The sequence below is a fragment of the Macadamia integrifolia genome, chromosome 1 (genome assembly GCF_013358625.1).
Source record: "Macadamia integrifolia cultivar HAES 741 chromosome 1, SCU_Mint_v3, whole genome shotgun sequence".
Classification (NCBI taxonomy): domain Eukaryota; kingdom Viridiplantae; phylum Streptophyta; class Magnoliopsida; order Proteales; family Proteaceae; genus Macadamia; species Macadamia integrifolia.
The window spans coordinates 3,329,893-3,347,578 of NC_056557.1; the positions used below are offsets into that span (position 1 = coordinate 3,329,893).

The following is a 17,686-nucleotide window of genomic DNA, read 5'->3' on the forward strand; positions in this document are numbered from 1 at the left end:
GAAGGATAGAAAGGACTCTTGTTAAAGTTTCTTTTATTTTTTTATTATTCATCTTTTATTTTTGAAAAGGAATGTCTGATTGACGCCATATTAAAACTTAATACATTTTGATGGACAAAATTTAGCTACTGCTAGGGTTGCAGCCAAGTAACTGCAACCCCTGTGGTAGCTAAGGAAATAGAATCTAAAAGGGTATTTTGAAAAATACTATAACCTAGGAGGGTATTTGTGAACCCTAAAGGGAAGTGATTATTCCATTTCTTTAGCTACCAGCAAGGGGTTGCAGCTACTTGGGCTGCAGCTAAAATTTTTCCCCTTTTGATTGTCTTTCATTTTATTCTAAAAAAATTTCTTTAAGATAAAGGTAGAAATGTAATTTAAAAATAAATTAAAAGTGATATATCATTATGTCATTATCAAAAGATGTCATTATCATGCATATTGTTTTAGCACTATGGTGTATTGATATTTTTATTAAATTGGTCTAAATAGAATTTTTGTCCAATTTGAAGATAAAATGATCCGATTTTGCTTAATACAACTAATCCGTATCAATATCGGCCGAGACTATGGTGTTTGTGCATGGTTTCAGGACTGATATTGACCATCACAAAAACCGAAATAATATCAAAATAGATTGATATTGAATCACCTATGTTGGACAAAAATACCCTTGATTTTCTTTAAGAAATTTTTTATTTTATTTTATTTTTTTATGACTTTTTACCCTTAATCCATGCCTTTCAACCAATATAGTATCAGCCAAGTATCTGAATTGAAAACATGCCAAATCGATACAGATCGCCCATTACAAGTGATATAATACCTATGTTTAAAACCATGATTGATACCATTTCATTCAAATCTTGGATGGATTCTAGAGGCAAGGACTTCCATTTTTTAGCGGCATTGTTAAATTACTTCTTGTAAATGAAGGAGGGGGGTTTAAAGGATTTACTCTGACTTCTTCGATAAACGATTTATTCTAGTGGGGTTTTTTTTTTTTTTTTGTTGGCTAAAGACTTTCCAAGCGGAGGGATAATACTTTGTTTGGCAATAGTTGAAAAGAATTCAACATCTCCTATCAAATCAACAAGAAAAGAACCCCCATGCAATTAGGGCATGTAAGAAAAGAGTATTGTAGGCCCCGATCAAGAAGGAAAACAGCTATTACGAGGACTCTTTTGGTAAATAAGTAAAAATAAATACCCTTTAATGCTTTTTCCTTTCACGTGATTGGACATAGTTTGATGTTCAACCATTCATTGTGTCTTCTATCTATTTTGGTCATTATTGCTATTTCTTCCTTCCTCAGAAAAGGAGGTGATACTAACCCTACACCACACACGCGTTTGAAGGCCTATTGCCCTTTTATTGTGTGTTAATGGTATGCAAATGTGTCCAAAGAAGCTGTCACAAGCAATTAGCTTTTAGGAGGTATGTCCCTTGAGCCCTTGGATGGGCTACTTAGAAAGAGATAGAAAGACAGATAGGGATGTGATGTGACTTTATGAGACCTTTGCTTTATTCCCACATGAGCAAGCACTCATGATATAAGTGAGGTGTGCACTTAGGAAAAAGATCATCTTCAACACCAATGATCTTGTGACAATTCATTCAAAGATTGAGAGGAATTAGACACATCTTTTCTACTGTTGACAGATGTTAGAATGCATATTCAAGTTATCTCGGCCATTGGATATATGTTGGAGGATGAAGTTGTTGGAAGAAGTTAGATCTGCACTTTGGAGTGTCAATCAATTGGTCTGATTGGGTTGTGGTTTGATTCATTGATCTCGCTGTAAAAACGAGTGAAATCAAAACATGATTCAATAAAGATGCAATGGTCTTGGTTTAGATTTAGTTTGATTTCATTTTTTCTAAAGTACAAGATTTTTTTTAATAAATTTCATACTAATATCAGTTTATTCTCAGATGATAATGGCTAACTATCTTACCAATTTCGGTGCAATCTGATTTGGATTTGGTCTCAAAAACATCAACCCGAAATATGATTCAATAAGCTCATATTGGTTTGGCTTGCTTTAATTCAGTTTCCTCCACTTTGGCTAGGTTTGACTAGTGTATTAGGCAACCTAACTTCTTTTCCATCCTCCCTATAAGAAAAAGAAGTTTGGTTTAGTATCTTATTGATTTCAATATAATCCGATTTGATTTCAATTTCATAAAACCCTAACTTGAAATATGATCTAAGAAGCTCTATGTCTGTTTGATTTCATCCACTAGGCACCTAACTTTTTTTCATCCCTCATAAGAAAAACTTTTTTTTTTTTTTTTTGGGTGGTGGGGGGTGATTGGTATCAGTTTTTTATCATGTTCTATCAAATTGGGTCCGTTTTTATAAGTTCAGTTAAATATCTTATTCACTTTGATGCAATCTAATTTAGTTTTGATCTTACAAAAACATAACCCAAAATATGATCCGATAAGCTCATATAAGTTGACCTGATTCCATTTCGTCCACTCAAGCTAGGTTTGACACCTTAGCTCTAGCACCAAACTGCTACCAAAAACCTTAATCGGCTATATCGATTCTGGTTGATTTTTTTACGTTCAATTCAGTATCTAATCGGTTTTAATGCGGTTCGAAACTCAGTTTAAAAAACGATCTAATAAACTCATATCGGTGTGATTCGACGATTCGATTCGGTTTAGTCCACTCAGCCTTGATACCCTAGCACACTAGCCACTAGGCACCAAACCTCTTCCAGCTTTTCTGATTTAATGGCAAATGTGTCCCAATCCCAACTCTGCAATTCCTATTCTGCACCTTCTTTTCAAGCACCCGCTTCTCGGGGATTTGAGCTTTTCAGCTTTTGGGCTGTGTGCCCTTATGACCTTATGGATCATTCCTATGGACTATTGGGTTTTCCACTTTTCCTATTCTCTCAGGCAAAAAGTAATTGAAAGAAACGTTGGATCGTGAGATTGAACAAATAAGAAGAAACCAAAAACGCATCCATCAAACACCTTTTTCCTCCCCTGAACAAGAACAACCATTAATGTGAAAGAAGAGTTTAGTCGGTAGAGAAGGATCAAACAAACCTCCTCTGATGGGTAGACCCTCAATCAAACAGGGACTATGGATGCTTCTCGATCTCTGCTATGTGTTCCAAATTGGTGGACCCTTCCATAGATTCCAATGGATAGACCCTCCATAAGATCTTCTTCCTTTTTCTCACAAATGGCTTGGAAGGTTTTGAAGGTTGAAGGTTTAAGTTTGAAGGTTGAAGCTTTGATGGCTATGTGTGTGGTAGTGGGTGGAAGGCCTTATTCTTCATTCCACCTTATCACATGCAATCTTTTAGCAAATAGCAACAGCTCTCTCTCTCTCTCTCTCTCTCATTGGAATAACTGACGTGAGTTGATAGATGGACCCATCGGCATAAGTGGGCACGGCATCTCACTGATGCGCCGTGGGGGCGGCACCTATCATGGGTAGAGAGAGAAAGTGAGAGCGGGGGAGGGGAGAGAGATTTTTGTGAGGGGAGAATCTGTCGATCACCATGTGTTTGTTCAACGGCCTCAGAGAGAAAGGGTCCCACGAAGCAACGATGGCTTCTTGATAACAAACAGCGACAAGGGTCTCCTCTACTTAAATTATTAAAAGGTGATGAAGTCTACTCCACTGGAATTTTTTATTTGGTTTGCTGGCGTTGAGGGAAGAAGGGGTTTTGATTTTGTTATTTTTTACTCTTCTATATATATTTATGGTCGCCGGCGATGCCAACTCCGGTTAGCGCTGCTAGGCAATGCTTGACACCCGAGGCTGCGCAAGCGCTTGAAGAGGCAGTTGGCGTCGCACGCCGCCGTGTTCACGCTCAGACTACCTCTTTACATGCCGTCTCGGCTTTCCTAGCGCTGCCCTCGTCGTCGCTTCGCGAGGCGTGCACGCGGGCTCGCAGCTCTTCTTATTCTCCTCGCCTTCAGTTCAAAGCTCTCGAGCTCTGCTTCAGTGTTGCACTCGATCGACTCCCTTCATCGCAGGCCTTGGATGAACCTCCCATATCTAACTCTCTCATGGCTGCCATCCGACGCTCTCAAGCGAATCAAAGGAGGCATCCTGAAAGCTTCCACTTCCATCAGCAACAGCAGCAGCAGCAGCAGCAACAGCACTCTTCGCTTTCGTGCGTTAAAGTTGAGCTTCGACAGTTGATATTGTCCATTCTAGATGACCCTGTTGTCAGTAGAGTGTTTGCAGAAGCGGGTTTTCGAAGCTGCGATATCAAGTTAGCAATTGTTCGCCCGCCTACGCTGCCCCTCTCCCGGTATCCTCGTCGGTGCCCTCCAATCTTCTTATGCAATTTAACTGGTGGAGACTCTGAGTCTGGTAGACCGAGTTTCAATTTTCCGTTTCCGGGTTTCTCTGGGTTTTCTGGGCTTTCCGATGTAGACGACAATTGCAAGAGGATTGGGGAGATTCTTGCGAAGAAGAGCGCGAGGAATCCATTGCTTGTGGGTGTTTGCGCTCATGACGCCGTCCGAAGCTTCGCGGAATGCGTACAGAGAAAAAAACCCGATGTATTACCTGCTGAGCTATCTGATTTGAGCTTCATTTGTATCGAGAAGGAGGTTTCAGAGTTTATCTTAGCCACTAGGATTGAGGATTCGCTGGATTTGAGGTTTGAGGAGTTAAGTCGATCAGTAGGGAGTTGTTCTGGTTCGGGCGTGATCCTTAACATTGGAGACTTGAAAGGTTTCATTGCTGATAGCTCGGTCGATGTTGTGAACTATTTGGTATCCCAATTGACGAAGCTGTTGAAGCTTTACCATGGGCATTTGTGGTTGATGGCGGAAGCAGCAAGTTATGAGACATATCTGAAGTTCCTAAGAAGGTTCCCTTCTATAGAAAAAGATTGGGATTTACAAGTTCTGCCAATCACCTCTCTCAAACCTTCCACGGGTCTCTACTCCCGACCCCAAAGGTGGGTGACCCATATCAATTTCTACTAATGTCTTGTTAGCCCTATCTCTCAACATACCTACCTAAGCTATAATAGTTAAGGTTTCAGATTTTATATGTCTGGAGAAATGAGTATTTTGAAATCCAGTTTAAACATGGGACCGAAGTTTTTTTCACCCTGTGTGAAGGAGATTTCCTCCTAGAACTTATTTGCTGATTCTGAATTGTTTGTGTTTTGCCAATATCTGTACTTGTAATTTTGTAATTCTAATATTGTGATTGTGTCAGGATTGTGTCAGAATCCTACTAACCTTTGGGATATTTTTTCTTCTGGAAAGTTGCCTTCACTACAGATGATATGTCATCCTCAGTTATACACTCTGCTGAGGAAAGACATTTTCTGGAGATGAAATCCTAAGATCCCACCTTGTAGGTCACAAGTACATATTTAATTTTATATATAGCTGTAATTGTGGTGCGCACGCATAGGGATAAGTATGCTATGTTTTATTCAATTATTTATTCATGTGCCTAGTTCTTTTCATAATTTTTTTTAAGTTTAAATTGTTCAACATTTATGATCACTGGATAAGTTTCTTGTTAGAATAGAGTGTCCCCTTTCGTGTCTTCATGTATTGATTGTAGGCAAGGCCCACAATTTTGATTTTGATGATAATTGGTGAACTTCAAAAATTACCTACAAGAAATCTACCCCTGTAGTACCCAATACATATCTTTTCCCCCAACGTTGGTGAACCTCAACTTTACTATCAAGTATAGGTAAACATGCATTTTTCCTAGTGTTAAGGTTGTTATCATTTCTAAATTTTCTTATTTCTTACTTTGATTTTTTATAGAATAGGTGTATGGTGAGTGATGATGTATGAAGCTGAATGTTGGTTTGAGAAGAAACACCATATAAATAAACTTAGTGTAGCTAAAATGAAGATGTTGAGATGGATGAGTGGTAAAAAATGGATAAGGAATGAACAAATTAGAGCTAATTTAGGAGTAGCTCTGATACATGATCAGTTGCGAGAGAGTCATTTGAGGTGGCATGGACATGTGCAACGGAGGCCTTTGAATGATCTAGAACGGAGGGATGATTTGATTCAGATTGAAGGAACTAAAAGTGCCAAGGGCAGACCTAAAATGATCCTGGGAGAAGTGGTGAGGAAAGACATGCATAGCTTAGGAGTAGTAACAAGTTTGGGTTTGAATAGAGCTGATTGGAGAACAAGCATCCATGTAGCCGACCCCATTGAGTTGTGATAAGGCTGAGTTGAGTTTGTTTATCTTTTTATTCATACTTTTCCAACTTATTTTGTACTTTTCCCTTGTTTATTATTTATTCATATTCTTATATCTAACTTCTATTAATGTTCTTAAAAAATATATACATAATAAAATTTTGTTTGCATGCCAATTTCATCGAACCTTACATTATTACCAGACCATATTCTATACTCTTATGTCATTGCACATGGCTTTCTCTCTCTGTACATTTAAAACTCAGTTCCCTAGACAAGGCTGTCCTTGTCTTCTCAAATATACATATTTCTACTAAACCTGGTTTATGTTTGAACTATTTATACTTGTTTTTTTTTTTTTTTTTTTGCAATTTTAATCATAATATTTGTATTTGGGAATTTTCACCCTTTAAATTGTCAATTTATTTTCACTTGTGATTTAATTTTTTGAAATTTCCAAGTTCAGTGGCTCTTTTGTTAATTACAAGTCAGTTTCTGGTTTCAGAATAACTTAAGTATTTTCTCTTCTTCCTCTTTTTTTTGGGGGGGGGGGGGTGGGGGGGGAGAGTGGTGGGATTGTTGCGTACGGGTGGAAGGTTGATGAAGAGCTTGTTTATATTCTTTTATATTTTATGTAAATGCTCAAGATACCACTACTGATTACTATGAGATTGGAATGATTTCAAAGAGACTTTTTGTGGGTAGCCAGGAGAAAGAATGAAATATTATTATTTGTTAAGACATAGATGGATGTGACATCCAAAGCAAATAGGAGGGTTAGCTACTTAGCTTTAGGATTTGAGAACCATGAACAAGGTGCTCTTGGGGATGTGGGTATAGAGGCTTACTAATTAAAGATTTAGGTTTAATGGAGGAGGATTTTTGGTGGTGGGGGGGGGGAATTATGGCAGTTGGAACTAAAGGAGGTGTATGTATCAGATGAGGTAAGGAGAAAGGGATCGCCACATGAGGACTTTGTAGATAGGCTTGGGTTCAAGGTGGGACTGGGATAAGAGTGTGGTTTTGTGAAGATAAGTGTTGTTGGATGGGATGACTTTATGATATTTGCCTGAGACTTAGCTAATCGCAACACAAAAAGATACTTCCCTAAACCTAGTGTTTGAAATACAAAATGTGATGGTGTTCTGATACTATTTGGTTAGAACTACTTCAGGATAATGAACTTATATTTTGGTGGATAAGGGTGACGAGGTGTTGAGTCATGAATATTTGAGGTGTCTGCCACACAGATCTGTAATGCACTATGCTGGGCAGGCGGTAGGAAATACTGTAATGTGTTATGGCTTAATTGTGATTCTGTTTGACAACCAAGTATAATATTTTTCTGCATATATCTATTTTCATGGCACCTTTGAAATTCGTTCTACTTTGTCTTGTTGTTCGAATTTACCATCTTCTTTGATATCTAGATCCAGGTGTTCACTTAGACTTCTGACTATTGTGTCATTGGATCTCACAGTTCCATGCTCATGATATACTTACAGCTTGACGGAGTCGTTTGTTCCATTTGGTGGGTTTTTTTCGGCACCATCTGATCTGAAGGGACCATTAAGCGGCACATCTGAATCTGTTTCCCATTGTCACTTATGCAATGAGAAGTACGAACAAGAACTTTCTGACATATTAAAAGGGGGATGCACAGTTTCAGTTGGAGATCAGTGCCAATCAAGTTTATCTGCCCGGCTGCATGCAGCCGAAATGAACCTAAACCACGAACTGGATATTGCAAAGGTGTGTATTATTGTTGAAGTTATCTCTGTGTTCCTATGGTTTGGTCACCTTTGTCATACACTAGGGGGGAATGTGAAGTTCTAGTCATGTTAATCATTTAATGGATGGTGATGTAAGTTATATGTAGGCAACCTTTTCTTTGTTATTTGTCTGCGAAGAAATGGGGGGGGGGGTAAGACAGGGCAAAACCATTAGATTTTTCGATCCTAGAAATTTATCCTTTTGCCTTCACTTTCTTCCTCCCCACTCAGAAACTAATCTTGTTAGGTGATTCATAATCAACTACCTTGTGCTTCTTCTGCATGGTGGAACTATAGAAGTATAATTGGTTGTGGGTGATACGGACATTATTAGGATTCCCCCCCTCCCCCGGGTTTGCTTTTCCCTGGGGTGGGAGTGCAGGAGTGAATAGCAGGTTGGTTGCTAGTTTTTACTAGGAGATGCCTTGGTGGGAACTAAGGTATGCACGAAATGATGGCAGCGAATAGTCTGTCTTTGATGGTTCACAGCCAGTTGGTACATCAGGCAGGGATTTTAAGATACCTATGGAGGGTACTGGGTAGATTGTTCCAGACCGATAATGTCCTGTGTTGTTCGAAATCATCTGGATCATTCCTGCTACCTGGTACCAATATGAATCAGGGATATGAACAATCTAATACTGACCTTTCAAATCATTCCCTCAGCTTTTCTTTTTAAGTATGACACAATTAGATCAGGAATTCAAACAATCTAATACCGATCTTTCAAATCATTCCCTCAAGTTTTATTGTTGAAGATGGCAGTCTTTTTCCTGGATCACATGGCTTTATTAACCTAGTTTTATGCAATATACTTAGTATGGTTCATCACTAATATACCCATTCTGTAACTGCATAGAAGAGCTTGTTAAAAAAGATTATGTAAAAAACCTGTTCCATTATTTCAGTGCAGGCCAGAGATGATGGATCAATATTGAATTCTAAAGTCTTGGAATTGCAGAGGAAATGGAATGATTTTTGTCTGCATCATCACCAAAGCTGCAGAAAGGCTGAAGTGAATACTTATCAGGCTGGATCCCGGAGTCTTCCAACTGTTGTAGGTTTTCCATTTGCGGTAGATGGTATAGAAAGAAATAATGGTCACAATGGCAACTGTAAAAATGCTTCCCTAATTGAAAGCGGATGTGAAGGTATTATTCCTTCCATGTCTATGAACTTGGAGAGGAGGGTTCCTACTCCTGAACTGAACAGGCCTATTTCGGTGGTTCCGAAAAGTGAGAGTGATAATTTCCTTTCCAGACTACAGGTAACACCTTCTAAGAGCAAAAACCTCGAGGCAGAGGGTATCTGGTCCCCCCAGTGCACTCCATCCAGTTCAAACGTGCCAGATGGTCATGCATCACCTTCTTCTGCAACTTCTGTGAGGACAGATTTGGGGTTGGGATCACTTTATGCATGTACAAATAAGGGACCAGAGAAACCAACATGTCTATCTCTTAAAGAACATCTGCAAGACTCTTCTTATTCCTCTCCTACCAAGATTGATGTGGTCAACCACAGTGTTTCAAACCGTCCTGCGCAGTCGCCCACCTACCCTGCTCCTGATTTGACGGGGGCTTTTGATCCAATAGATTTTAAGAACCTGTTGAGAGGCCTTATGGACAAGGTTGGCCGGCAAGATGAAGCCATATATGCTATTAGTGAAAGTATAATCCAGTGCAGGACAGAAGGGGCAAGGTGTCGTGGCACAAACCTGAAAGGAGATATGTGGTTCAATTTCCTTGGACCTGATAGGGTTGCAAAGAAAAGAATTTCCTTGGCCCTTGCAGAGGAAATATTTGGCAGTGAGTACAGCCTAATCTGTGTGGATCTAAGTTCCCAAGATGGTAGCAGCTGTTCAAACAAGATCCTTGATTGCCATGACATGAGTAATTACGATGTGAAATTCAGAGGGAAGACTGTTGTCGATTTCTTGGCTGGGGAGTTGAGCAAGAACCCCTTGTCAGTGGTCTTCATTGAAAATATAGAGAAGGCTGATCCACTGGCCCAACGTAGCTTGTCCTCAGCTATTAGGACTGGAAAATTTTCAGACTCACGTGGAAGAGAAGTAGGCATAAACAATGTGATCTTTGTGGTAGCTTCAACAGTAACAAAGGGTATGAAAACCCCCTTCTCTAGAAAAGAACCTGTTAATTTCTCTGAGGAGAGAATTCTAGGAGCTCGACCCAGGCAAATGCAAATTTTTATTGGAGGTGCTCATAATGTTTCCGTCAGAAGCAACAATTCAAATGTATTGTTTACTCCTAGAAAAGGAAATTCTGGTTTGCTTGTGAATAAGCGGAAACTGGTTGATCCTGGTGACCTGGCAGAGCAGCATGAAACCTTCGAGGTGGCCAAGCGAGCCCACAGGTCCTTAAATATAAGTCTAGATTTGAATCTTCCTGTTGAAGAGTTGGAGGCAAATGATACAGAAAACAGAAACTATGACAGTGACACCGTATCTGAGAACTCGGAGGCTTGGTTGGAAGAATTTTTTAATCAAATGGATGAAACAGTCAATTTCAAACCTTTTGATTTTGATGCCCTTGCTGACAAAATATTAAAGGAGATCAACAAGAGCTTCTGCAAGACAATTGGTTGTGATGGTCTGCTGGAGATTGATGCAGAAGTCATGGAACAGATACTTGAAGCTGCATGGTCATCGGACAGGTATGAAGCATTAGAGGATTGGGTGAACAATGTTCTTGGTAGGTGCTTTGCTGAGGCTCGCCAAAGGTATAGCTTCTTAGTTAGGTCTGTTTTGAAACTTGTTCCTGGTGAGGAGCTCTCAATGGAAGAGCAAGCACCTGGAATTCGCCTTCCTGCACAAATTATCCTGAATTGATGTGTGATTTTTTTTGTTTTTGGAAGTTTTTAGATGTATAATAATGTAGCTTTTATAATCTCTTGCTTGCCTGTTAACCCCATGGTTTTGTTGGGGTGTTCAAGGTTGTGTTTGTTTATTGTATTTATCACTAGTTAGAGAATGTATGATTGCTCGTAGTTCAATTGTCTCAAAATAGTCGGTCTTTCGTGTCGCTCCCCTCTGCTGTTTCTTTCTCATATTCAGTTGGATCCAATGGAATCCTAGTTGTGTGATCGACATCAATAAGCAAATCCTATTTTAGTGTTGCCGGAGGATTTAGGAGTTGAAATCTGAGACCATACTTGTCTTGTTCATTAGTCTGATCAGATTTGAGTCTTCATGGGGCCATGTTGATGGTACCAGGCTGCTTTCTTCAGTTGTACCCTGGATGCTTCTCAAGTGGGGTGCTCTTCTCTATCTTTCTACTCTTGATTGACCGGTGCTGGTGGCTTATACATAACCTCTTGCGTTTGGACCTGGATTCTTTCCAATCGGCTTCCCCAATTTATCTTTGCTCTTTCTCAACCGAGATCTGTATCTCCTTATCGGTTGGACAGTATCTCAAACCATTGAGTTGAACATTGACAGGGAGAACTGGCACAACGATGATCCCCTGCTAGTATTTTCCCAGGTTCATTCCTGGAATGTAGTCCATCTGCAAGAACATACGCAGTATGGCAGAGTTAGTGACGTTATGCTCTTGGAGGGGGAAACCTGGATAATCCAAAAATGGCGTTGACAACGCTAAGTTCGATCCCTCCCAAGTGGACTTCGGGGTCTCTTGACCATTGTTACTTCCATCTTCAATGGTTTCCATAAAGTTGACTACTTCCGGGTATACTGTGATGGTAGCCACTTCTCTCTTGAACAGAAATTTGATCTTCTAATGCAAGGATGAACACACCACTCCCACCTTATGCGACCAAGGACGGCCAAGAAGTATGTTGAATAATGTTGGAGTATCAATCACTTCTTAGGGCCCATTTGATAACGTTTCAAGAAATACGTTTTTGGACACAGAAACGGCAGAAACGAAACAAAAAGCATTTGATAAAACTGTTTCGTTTCACTTGTTTTCAGATCTAGAAATTGAAATTTCAACGTATTTGTGGTTCAAGAAACAACCCAGGCAAAACAAGTTCTTCTGGAAACGATTCGTGGCCATTCTTTTGTTGGTTACTATCGACTTCCAGAAACATGACGTATCAAACACCTTAAATTTCGTTTCTGTTTCTAAAAACGAAAATTTATGTTTCTGTCGTTTCTTGAAACATAAACGGTAGAAACGTTATCAAACGGGCTCTTAGTTAACTTCAAATTCAATGGTAAAAATGCTAAGACATTTCTTCAGGTATTATCATAATGCATGGACACCTTGACTTGAGGGCGGAACCAATACCGTCCAAACTTGAGTAACCGACGTCTAGCTTAGATAAAGAAAGCCTACCTCTACATTAAGAGACAATTTATGAATTCATTTACTATCTTCTTCATTACTTCTTGCTAAATAAATAGACACATGAGATAACATTTAACAATTCACGCTTCTATTAATTGCAATTTTCTATGATTTCCACTAGTCCCATTCAATTACTTCTTATACCCATTTCGTATAACTACCCCTATTGTGTCGCTAATATATAATTTAAATCTACTAATGTAACAAGTTGTTGGTGGAAAACGACTTGGAGACAGAGGGGAAGAGCTGTTGTCATTCCATTGACCCTAGCTTTCTTTGGAAGAAGTTCTTTTGGTGCTACCAGCCTTAGGTGAAGTCCGGTGAGATCTTGGAAGGCTACTTTCAGAACTTCTATCTTCGACTTGCGTTCTTTCTTCCTATTGTATTAAAAAAAAAGTTACTCGTCCTGTTGAGGTTTAACCAAGTCAAGTCACCAAGTTTTTCTGAAAGATTGAGTGAAATTGGAAAACCTAATTTTTCAACTATGATGTGGGATCCAACGAGTCCCACAGTGTCACAAACCCTTACTTCCACCAGGAATTTCAAGGGATAAAAGAGGATCACTGGTCCCCAAGGCATGGTTTAAGATATTAGAATCGGTCGTGGGAATTGATCTAGTTTTGATCTGGATTGATCCTTATTGGACAAACACATCTGGTTGTCATCAATGCTGATCTAGTGATTCGGCCAAGAATTGGGATCAGACAAGGCTGATACTGATCTGATTCCCCAAACAACCCCCTAAGAATATGGGTAGGGCCATAGGAGTGTCAATTACATGCTTGGAGTAGTAGGGAGAATTGAGCCTGATTGTTTAAAACCCAAATCGACCTGGCCCAACTATTAGTGACACATTTATTAATAGCCTAATAGTTACTTCCCCGGTCAAGGGTGTTGGGCCGACTGATTAATAGCCTGACTTAGCCCGACATATTTAAGGTCCATTTATAGCCCATTTAGAGCTCGTGTAGAGCCACGTTTATTAAACGTTTAAAGACCATTTAAAGCTTGATTATAATTTGTTTTGAATTCAATTATAGCTCATTTTGAAATAAATGTGTCATCAACCAGTTTAAAGCCCAACTAAGACCTGTTTAGCCATATTATTTGTTAGCGTGATTAAGGACCAAGTATCCAACCTACCAAACCCACCAATTATAAATGGCACCATGCCTAGCGTGTGAGGACCGATTACTTAAATAGGCCGATCGTGATACAAAGTCCTAAAATAAGAAAGCCCAATTAGACCTAACAAACCGGCCCAGCCCGACCCAATTGATTGACCCTTCTTGCGAGGCGCTCAATTAAAATGTCATAAGAAAAAAAAGAATCTCAATTAAATCACACGCGTCATCACAGGGTTGTTCCTACGTCCCGGCCCAACTTAGAGAACGTAGAGAAGTTAGTAAAATACCGGAAATATCCTTCCTGTGTTTTAAAGCGTGAGAATTTTTTTTCGGGTAATAAAATACGTGAGAAATTAAAATTAAAAAAAAAGAGCCGTAGCCTTCGGTTCGTTAATCCGCTCTTACGATGGACCTCTTGGCCTCCGACGAGCGGCGACACCTAACGAACTATACCCTCTTCTATTTCTTACCGTCTCTGCTACTCTTTTAATTGAGCGAAGCGTTTGATCTCCGTGACGATCGATCTGCTCTCCTAGCAAACATATCGACCACACATCCGGAGCATGGAAATGGCTTCCATTACCTCAAATCCACGTACAGTAGAAGAGATCTTTAAGGACTACAGTGCTCGGAGAGCCGGGATCGTTCGAGCTTTGACCTACGGTACTCTTTTCTGCAGATTTGAATTATCTGAATCTTGATTTTCTTGTCGCAATTGATCCTTATTGATCCTTGTTGATCCGCATCATCACTGTTGTTTCCTTTCTCTCAGATGTTGATGAATTCTACGCACTCTGCGATCCAGGTACTTTCAATTTTATTAATTTTTTATTCGTTCGGTACTTTTTGGTTTAGAGATTTAAATTCAATGGCCGCTCGTAAGGATTTTTTTTTTATTTATTTTCTAATTTTTTAATTTTTTAAGTTAGGGTTTTGGTTCGTGTCCTGCTTCTGCTTGTATATTGGCAGTGTTTGTTTTGTTCTTTCTTAAATTGCTTAATTATATGAAAAATTTAGGTTATTTTGTTCTTTTTATTTTATTTATTTCTCTTTATTGTTCAGAGAAGGAAAATTTGTGTCTGTACGGACACCCAAATGAGAGCTGGGAAGTCACTCTTCCCGCTGAGGAAGTTCCGCCTGAGCTGCCCGAGCCAGCGTTAGGGATCAATTTTGCAAGGGATGGGATGAACCGCAAAGATTGGCTTTCATTAGTTGCTGTGCACAGTGATTCTTGGTTGCTCTCCGTGTCTTTCTATTTTGGGGCTCGTCTGAATCGCAATGAGAGGTATGTGATCTTTATCCGGTTTTTGGGTCATAAATGTGGTGGATTGTTGGTGATGAATATGCTGTTCTAGTTTTGTTCCTTGATGTTAGTAAGTATGACATATTTTCTGAAAGCACCAACTTGGTTTGTTGTATAATTTGGCTTATTGCATGAATAGTATACCACTTGAGGTGGTGAATCCTAACTCTCAATAAAGTCGACATGGTGAATTTTATTTTGTGGAGCAACCTAACAAACATGATGAGTGGTAGAGCTATGTTTTCAAGAAGAGTGTTGTAGTTGTTCATCTTTAAGGACTCCAATTTAAATTATTTAATAGCTCTGGTGGTGGTATGTTAAATGTAATGCCACCTGAAGCCTAGAGGACCATAGATGGGATGAATATTTTGTGATGTCAGAGGTACATCTGCCATTTTTTGGTGTTTTAACTTACTATTGGGTCTATGAGAAGAATTTCTACCATCACGTGTGAAACCTTCTTGCAATAATGTTACTCATGCACCAAGGAGCCAAAATTTATGTGGTATTATTTTTATATGAACCTACATCCTTACAGGATCTGTTCTAACTAACAATTCATGTCAAATTCAGATTTTCGAAGCAGTTATATCTGAAAGGCTTCCTTTGTATGTTTTTGTTGCGACATTACTATAAAAATTTCCGCTTAGACAGCAGCCGAGTTTTTGGCTGCTCCAAACCTTTGATTCAGTTCTTTTCATCTCTTGTTATTGTGTTCATTGCTTTTGCGTAACTTATTCATTGAATCTGGTATAGAATTGCATTGTGGCTGTAGCTTAACTAACTCTTAAAAGCAAACTGACTGATGAGTGCTGATCCTGTTGGATCTGCTATTGTTATCTGGAACTCAGTATTGCAGATCATTAGGGTTCGTTTTTTACCCCTCATAATAGTGTAGAAGCTTATTAGGCTCAACCTCCTTTCACTGCTCATTGATTCTGTGGGTATATGTTACCCTACTTCAACTATTTTTTCTGGTGATTTTGAACAGATTGCCACTCAGTTACTGATTTTTTCTCTTCATGCATCTTTTGAACTCTTTAGAAGGTTTGCAATGATTCACTGTGCTTGCTATGAAGGTCGAGTAGGGAAGTTTCCTCCCTTTATCCCTATCTCCCCACCCCTCAAACAGACCATGGAACTGTTTCATTTATTTATTTTTTCCCGTTCTATGTGAAATTGAAAACTGTATAAAGGACCAAAGGACTCTAATTGATTATTAGAGCATAGAATTTTAAGAAGTGTTTGAATGTTTAACCCTGTATACCATGTAAAGCACCTAAAGTCAGGAAGTTCAAAAGATGAATTAGTGGGTTCATACTTGGTTAGACTCGCAACCTGGTTATGTTTGCTGAATGGTATGACAAATCCCATATACCCTATTTTACTTATACCATAAATTTTTGTAGCTTATTTTCCAGTAATTAGTAACCTCCAGTAGTTCACTGAGAGTCAAAGCTGTTAAAATCCGATAAGGGGGTTTGTCCCTATCGGGGTGTTGGCTTTATCTTTGGTTTATTGTTTTCCTAGGTAGGCTAGACTTAAGCTAGTACTGTGTTCCTAAATTAGTTAGATTAGGATATATATTTCCTATTTCCTCAAGGTCTCTAATTGCAATTGGTTTTGATTATTATAAATACACAATGAGGGGGACTGCCAAGCCATCGACTGCTCTTCTCCTTGTAGTTCTCTAGCAGTCTCAACTCCTCCTTCCTCAATCTCTCTCTTCTACTTGCAGGTACTTGGTTACAGATCCTTGGTATTGTCACATGCTATTAGATCTGTAACCAGTACCTGATTCTTTCCTTGATTTCTGTTTTGAGAGTTGTTATGGGTTTTTGGTTTGAAGAAGGAAACCCTAGTTCATAGAAGAAGAAGAAGAACTAGGGTTTCGATGAAGATTGTGTATGAAAATCATTCTTGCTGTTTTGGTTTCGTTGCTTGCTGATGTTACTGGACGAAGAACTGTAGTGAAGATTTATTTACTGCTGAAGAACTAATGTTGTGCTTCACCAATATTTATTGGCTGCTGTATTTCGCTGCTAGTCTGCAATCACAAGCTTCTGTTGGTGATATTCATCGATTTATTTCGTTCTCGGTTGCTGGAATCATCCTAGTTTACTCTTGATTCTGTTACTGGTGCAGATTGAAGACTGCTGCTGCAACCCTGCTTCCAACAGTACTTGCTGGTCTTGTGGAGCTTGGTTGTAACCCAACTAAAGCTTCTCCTATTGGAATGAAAATTGGTTGCTTGTTTGCATACTTATGGGAGACTTCAACCCTAAGTACCTACTCGCTGAATGCCATCCCTACCATTGTAATCTGATTTCTGCTGAGGTTAGTTGCAGACTAAATGCTCCTGACCATTGTAATCTGTTGAGTGCTTATCAATTGCATTTAAGAGGGCCATAGCTTGAGATTCTCCATATACAGTTTCAAGTTGATTGATACTGGAATGGACTTCCATTTGATACTTGCTGGTTCTGTCCATGGTTTAAGAACTCGGCGAGATCTCGCTATTTGAAAATGGAAAGACGAGATGAGAGCGGATATATTAAATGTACATTATCTCGGTCGAGATCTCGAGATCTTGAGATCTTGAGATCTCAGTGAATATCTCGGTCTTGACTCGACTCGAGGCCAAATCACATGGGGTATGTACATAATTTCGACCTTCAACTTGACCCAACACGAGATAACTCGACATAACTCGACATCTTTCGCCTATCTCGCCCTGCTGTGAAGAAAGAGTGAGCTTTTGGAGGTTTTTCCTGCCAAATTTCTCCCCTACAGTGTAGATTAACAACTTCCAACACGTGGATATTAGAGATTATCACTTCATCATCAACCTTTGGAGATCCTTTTCTTCTCAAGAACAATTTTAGGTGAAAAAACCTTCTCAAAATCGTTTTTTTTTTATAGAAACATGGTCAATAGTTGTTTTTTTTTTTTTTTTGGATGAATAAATAATTCATTACCAAGGAG

At 39.2% G+C, this 17,686-nt stretch overlaps 2 protein-coding genes across 3 annotated transcripts in view; both read left to right on the forward strand.

The window, feature by feature from the left end:
- The first annotated feature begins 3,062 nt into the window (after positions 1-3,062).
- LOC122078116 (protein SMAX1-LIKE 6-like) lies at positions 3,063-10,949 on the forward strand. Of its 2 annotated transcripts, none has more exons than XM_042643985.1 (3): positions 3,063-4,946; positions 7,680-7,926; positions 8,908-10,949. In XM_042643985.1, exons 1-3 carry the CDS (start codon positions 3,745-3,747, stop codon positions 10,789-10,791), a joined length of 3,333 nt encoding a protein of 1,110 aa, XP_042499919.1. In that variant the 5' UTR covers positions 3,063-3,744; the 3' UTR covers positions 10,792-10,949. The 2 variants fall into 2 exon arrangements, with proteins under 2 accessions (XP_042499919.1, XP_042499913.1); XM_042643979.1 differs by having other exon boundaries at positions 3,065-4,946; positions 8,860-10,949.
- A 2,798-nt stretch (positions 10,950-13,747) lies between these two features.
- Positions 13,748-17,686, forward strand: part of LOC122078129 (PHD finger protein ALFIN-LIKE 2-like) — a 45,954-nt gene continuing 42,015 nt past the window's right edge. The window contains exons 1-3 of the mRNA XM_042643993.1: positions 13,748-14,061; positions 14,171-14,203; positions 14,461-14,683. Of these exons, the coding sequence (XP_042499927.1) occupies positions 13,962-14,061; positions 14,171-14,203; positions 14,461-14,683 (356 nt within the window). The 5' untranslated portion in view covers positions 13,748-13,961. The remainder of the gene's footprint in view (positions 14,062-14,170; positions 14,204-14,460; positions 14,684-17,686) is intronic.

Excerpts from the sequence above, each read along its gene's own strand:
- LOC122078116 (XM_042643979.1), top strand. The coding sequence starts at position 3,745 with ATGCCAACTCCGGTTAGCGCTGCTAGGCAATGCTTGACACCCGAGGCT. Across the intron at positions 4,947-7,679 it reads CTCTACTCCCGACCCCAAAG|CTTGACGGAGTCGTTTGTTC; the intron begins GTGGGTGACCCA and ends ATATACTTACAG. Across the intron at positions 7,927-8,859 it reads ACGAACTGGATATTGCAAAG|GCCAGAGATGATGGATCAAT; the intron begins GTGTGTATTATT and ends ATTTCAGTGCAG.